Raw genomic sequence first — 6349 nt, 5'->3', positions numbered from 1 at the left:
TAAATATTGTGTGAGCCATTAATTTATTAAATAAATTTTAATTATGCCTTAAAATCAATTGAATTATATTCATTTTTTTTTAATATTGATTTTTCTTTCTGGTAGTATAAGTTTTTTTTTTTGGTTTATTAGTTACATCTTAATTATTAGATTGAGTACCTTGTGGTCTTACTGTTATATACCCGTGTTCACAAGATAAAACTAAAAATAATTGCCTCTTTTTTCGATTTAAATCTTAATTGTATTCCATAAACCCTTGTAGGACCGGATTAAAAATACGAAATATTTTATTTTTATATTATTTATATTTTACAATACGCTGTTTCAATTGCGCTTCTTGATACCAGGAAGTTTCTGTCCCGAGAACTCTGTAAAGCCGGTGTTCTCCCCCGGAGTTCCATTGAGTGGGGGATAGCAAAAGTTAGCCGTGTTTGTTGAAGACAGAACCAGAGGTCGGCATTGTAATTGTTACTCCTTTGAGTGGGGCTTGTTCTGTAGTTACCCTGAGAGCTGTAGTTATTGCTGGATTAGAAAATTATATTTGTCTTTGTAGTTGTGCAATCTTGTCCTATCCTCTGAGATCTCTCCCCGCCCTTGCTCCTCGAAAATTAAACTTCCTTCGAAAGGTATATTGGACTCCGGGGTTCAAGCTCCTCTCTGGTAATTTAGTTCTCAAGTGCTCCCTTCATTTCGGTAAACTCCTACGTAAAGCGAGGGATATCTCCAAAAACGCTTTAAAGTTTTTATTCCTCATTCCTCCGAGGTATACAATTTATTCTTAATCTATTTTTGACGCTCTCTGTATTAAAATGTAATTGCTGCCGAGGAAGGAGATTTTCAGTTGAAGATTAAATTCGTTTAAACAGCTCGTTAAAACTTTTCACGCCTAGCTGATAATCAACTTTAAATTATTCTATTAATCAGACTTTAATAACTAAAGTTGCGTTTGAAACTAAGTAAAACTGTGCTTTAAATTTAAAACTACTTGACGTATTTCTACATTAAAATTATTCTGAAGCTTTGGAGATTGGAGTTTATTGCAATACTTTCTCAGGAGTAGCTGTCGAATAGTTGTTATTTTTCTGCATTAGAATATTTATTCCGGTATTTCGTTGAGTTTTCAAGCAGTCTTAATTTTCAATGTCATAAAAACATTTCTTGTTGTTTTTTTTATCGTACTTTCCAAAACTTATGAATATATTTCTAATATTGGAACTTAATTAATTTTTGGTTAGATAAATTGTTAAAATATTGACTAATAAGTACAGATCAACCCATTTTAGTCCAATGTAGAAATTACATAATTTTTAGACGTTTTTTCTGTTAATTTATGTCAAACATATGCGTTGGGCAAATTTTTTAATTTTTTAAATTTATTAATTGCTATTTACAACTGTATTTATATTAAAATACATTTAGTAAATTAGATGTAAGATCAAAATGGAGTGTAGAGAAACTACTCATTGGTAGCAATCTAATATTTTTTGTACAATAGAAGGTCTGGAGGCCATCTTCTTTTCAGACACCTCGAAGTATTGTCAGGAATAGAAGAGGAAGCAAGGTTAGAAACTAGAGGGTTTTTTGGCAACTTTAAATTTTTTTTTTTTTAAATTATGCTTATATTTTTATCTGGACCAATGAGTGGGTAAGGATTCAAATATAAAAAGGCATATTGCATGAAGTAATAATTAATATTTATATGATTTCAAGAATTTATGCTATAATTAATCATAACACACAAAGAATTTCTATTATTTTTTTTCATGATGTACTTTTGAAGTAGTCTGTGTGCTATAGCATTTTTCTTTGAAAAAAAAAATTTACTTCAATAATCAGTGATTTTTTGACATTTTATATACTAATGTTAAAACTCAAGACATTATCTTAAACAAGAAAAAATGTATTTTTTCACATTGTACACTACAGAAAGTAAAAGTTTGCCAGTTAGATTATAAGGACATTGATAGGTGAATTGCATAGATAATATAGATTTTTAATTCGTACATAGATTGTGTGGGTCTTTAATTCATACATAGATGTTTTAAAATGTTGTGAATTTGGTGGTGTCCCTTTTAACTCAGTTACACCAGTTATTCCTATAAATACTACCCATGTAATTATGCATCTCATTTGTTAGTCTTTAAATCTCAACCTATTTCAGTACCATATAATATTATTTATTAATAAATTCAATGTAATAATGTAACTGTAAATATTGACCGATAAAAACGGTACAGCGCGGCTAATAATTCGGTCCCATTTATTTATGGGATAATAAATTTAGTAAATTAGGTCGATATCATTTCGGAAGTACCCTTAGCCAACCCACACACCTTTAACCCATCATCATTTGAGGAAATTTTAAAAGATATGAAAATAAAATTAAGTCATTTCCTTTTTTTTTTTTGTTCTTATTTTAATCGAGTTTATATCTTAGTTTAATATTTATCTATTTCGAATATAATCGTAAAAGTAATGTGACAATCACTTTTAAATTTCGGAGTTCCGAGAAGTGTAATCTGGTCGCTTTTAAGTTGCCAATACAAACATACATAACCACATTTTCAAGAAGTGGATCAAACGTACACACACACAGACTAATGTTCACACGTGTTGCTCATACTCTTCATCGTCGGAGAGCCACACTCCGCCTACCGAACCAGAAGCACCACGATGACCAGCCTATTCGGAGCTGGAGGACGAAGTGGATAGCTGGGGTGTGCCCATCCTGAAGCTGGGTCCGCCGTTCTGGCCCGTTGACTTCCAGCTCCCCTCTCTGTACATCAGATCCTCGTCTCCCTAGGTTCCAATTAATTAACAACTTAATCATATCAACATGTTAAATTACATTGTACCCTCAATAAAATACTAACATATTTCAAAATAAATAACGCATTTAGTAGAAATCAAAGATTTTATATATATAAAGGATCAAAAACTCCGTACTTATCACAAAGTAGTTTGTAGAAGTAGAATACGACTGGAAGATTTCAATTAGAAGGCTATGAATGACTAAACTACAATAATATAACTCACCTGTCGACGTTTCATTAATTCTAACTTTAACAGGTCAGAAAATCACTAATATCATACGAAGACAAAATGCAGTACATCTCATATCAACAGTTGTGTGTCATTATGAATGCATTACCCTCTATAAGATTCAAAAAGAAACTTAAAAACAATTTTGGACGTTTTTGAACGTTCTTTTAGCATATGTTTTTAGATGTTATAGAGTTATGAGCATTCTTTGGTTAATGTTCCTTTTTAAATTGTTGTGCTTGTAAATGTGAGATGTGCTGCAGTTTGTCTGGTTTTTTCGCACGTATGATGTTTGTGATGATTTGACGAAACTTTGGCTGGTGGCTATAAATCAACATTCAATAGCTTAATTGGATAGATAGAAAGGAAAAAATGTTTCTCTTGTTAAGTTACTATCAGCAAACTATCATTTTCTAACTACTTAATTTTTTATTCATGTCAGTATTGCATTGAAGGTGTTATTATATTATATTTACAAGTTAGAATAACTTATTAAAAAAAAAATTGATGTTTTCAAACACATTAATATCCATGCTTGAGAATATTAACAATAGGGAATGGGTATTAAATTTTGGCGTGCTTTTGATTGTGTTCAAATCAATCCATCACAGCGCAGATAAATAATGGTACAGTTGTTTAATGAATTTTGAAAGTGTTAAAAGCGGACACAACGTAAATCAAAGAAGTGCAGTGGTTTGAGGTTTTTCCTTCCAAACAGATAACCTAGTAATAGATTAAAAAAAGCACATTTAGCTTATTTTATTCTTTCAGTTTTAAAGATAATAAAATCTTAGTGAAATATTATTGTTTAAAAAAAAAACATAAATAAAAAAGGTTGTGCTAAATAAATAAATAACGAGACCTATAAAGGAGTGATTTAGATTAATATTAATTGAACATTGAAGTTTCCTTTTTTTTTTTTTAACATTAATATGACTTTTGTTAAATAATCTGTAAGATTCTCAAAATATGTGTTGTTTAATCCTGACCAATTTTCAATTCTACTCTATTCTAAAATCAACAATTACTTGTTTTCACGTATGGGTTTTCAAATTTGGAATGGTAGTGATTCATGCAGTCAAGTTTACTTTCATGCAAGAAATTATACAAAAGAAAGACAAATTTTAATTACAAATGTATTTACAAGTTTAAATATTTTAATTTCAGAAAAAATGTATTTTTTTATATTCTGATGTATTTACATTAGTTATTTATTTTGAATTCTTTAAAGTGGTTTGTGTATAAAGGAACTTCTGCAAATTATTTAACTTTTTTTTGTCATCCCAATGTTTAGTATAATTTCAAGATTGCAAAAAGTAATAATAGAAAATAAATACAACATATACAATTTGTAGTATTTTTGTTCCAAGATATTTTTAATTTGTTTTACTTAGTCATCTTGTTTTCCGTATTTTGTTTGTTATGTGTCCTTTTATAAAATTTCACTTATTTAAAATATATATATATATATATAGTTAAAAATGCAATTCCTAAAATTTAGTGTTTTGTTTTTTAATGAGTTGTTCTCCATTATAAATATTTTTGTATAATCAAATGTGTACAGTATTATTCCTGTATTTGATGGCAGATTTCGTTCCTTTTTTTTTTTTTTTTTTCGAATACCTTTTCTATTTCAGAGGCTGTTTAGTAAATTTCTTTATCTCCTGGCTAGGTTCCTGATGGAAAGTAGTTGCTTAGTTTATAAATTTTCTTACTCGAGCCAATGGAATTATTTTGTAAATAATTAAACATAATTATATATAAAATAATGATGATGATAATGAAGATAGTTGACCGTGAATAATGTATATGAAAAGAAAATGGGTGGGGGTGCGGTCCGAAAATATCACAAATAAGTTGAAAAAACTTATTTAATAGAGCCAACGTTTCGACTGGAGAATTTCTTCACCAGGGCTAAAAACAAAGAACAAGATATTAACCAATAAATATAAAAATTAAATAAAAAGAGAAAATACGTACTGAATGATTAAAATAAATAATTGTACAGAATGAAAATTAATAAAAATAAAGTGATGAAAGAAATTGAAAATACATTTTATACGTATAAATGTATATACGCATTATTTTTCACTTCTTTCGTCACTTTATTTTCATTAATTTCCATTCTATTATTTACATTAATCATTCTGTATATATTTTCTCTTGTTAGTTATTTTTTCTATTAATGGATTGTTGTCTTGTTCTTTGTTCTTAGCCCTGATGAAGGCTAGAAATTCTGGCCGAAACGTTGGTACTATTAAGTAAGTTTTTTCAAATTTTTTTGTTTTCAACTTAAGTATTTTTTTCCCCAACCATCTTCTCTTCATACATATACACACATATAATAATAATAATTCTTATCGCTCATCTATACTTTTACTTGCTGTTGTGATACGGAAATTTCAACAAATATGTTTTATATTTTCTAACAAATATGTAATCATTTTTACTTGGAATACTTTATTGAATAATGTTTTTCAGTTTAGTTATGTTTATTTATTTTATTATGTTCAACAATCATTGTGTAAAATAAATGTATTGTATAGTGTCGGCGCAAGGTTTTTCTCTGTAATGTTTTGCAATATTTTCGTTCCTTTAATAATATAATATATATGTGTCATGAAAATTGAAGAATTATTAATGAAAATTAAGAATTGAAGTTTGGCTTCATGCCTGGTTTTTTTTTCCTTTTTCTTTTATTAAATAAAACTGGTAGCTAGAAATTAGCTTACCATAAAATCCTTTTTACTATAAAAATATATCTAGTGACTTATGAGTAAAGTAAAGTTGTAAGAGTAAACCACCCAGTTACGTGCATGCTTGAGGGCACACTGGTGTCATAGAAGATTCAATGGGAGATAGTATTGTTATATACATGTTAAGACATAATTATATGATTAACATAAATTAATACATATAGTATATACAGTATTAAAAGTACAAACACATCATACATCATGCAGGTTTCATAAAACTTTTATAAACCAAATACCTACACGCATGCTGACATTTATTTTTATAGTTGCAGGTAATTAAAAAAATGTTAAATTCAATAGATTACCTCTTGGATGTCTTAATTTATGTTGATGTTATTTTGTAGGAATATGTTTTATTTTTTTTTTTTTTTATTGTTTGTGGTGGAACAGGAAAATTTATTAAGTTACCTAAATCCTATTAATAAATCGAAATACAACTAAAATTTTTCCTGGATTGTGAGTTTAACGTGAAGGAATCTAACATGTTACAATAAAGTTTATTGAATTAGCTTTTAGATTTTTATTATTTATTCTAGTTTAATATAATAAGT

The 6349-nt window shown here is 28.2% G+C and overlaps 2 protein-coding genes across 2 annotated transcripts in view; one reads left to right on the top strand and one right to left on the bottom strand.

Moving 5' to 3' along the window:
* Positions 1-6349, top strand: part of LOC106681324 (midasin) — a 416397-nt gene that overhangs the window by 39871 nt on the left and 370177 nt on the right. The gene's annotated exons all lie outside the window — the stretch shown is intronic.
* LOC106681326 (uncharacterized) overlaps positions 2669-6349 on the bottom strand; it is a 152185-nt gene continuing 148504 nt past the window's right edge. Inside the window, exon 7 of the mRNA XM_014421579.2 lies at positions 2669-2799. Coding sequence (XP_014277065.1) covers positions 2784-2799 — 16 coding nt within the window. The 3' untranslated portion in view covers positions 2669-2783. The remainder of the gene's footprint in view (positions 2800-6349) is intronic.

Source organism: Halyomorpha halys, unplaced genomic scaffold (assembly GCF_000696795.3).
Source record: "Halyomorpha halys isolate HHAL.00 unplaced genomic scaffold, Hhal_1.1 Scaffold327.1, whole genome shotgun sequence".
In the NCBI taxonomy this organism is placed as follows: Eukaryota; Metazoa; Arthropoda; class Insecta; order Hemiptera; family Pentatomidae; genus Halyomorpha; species Halyomorpha halys.
Note: the sequence above shows the minus strand (reverse complement) of the source record. Positions and strands in the feature narration are given on the sequence as shown.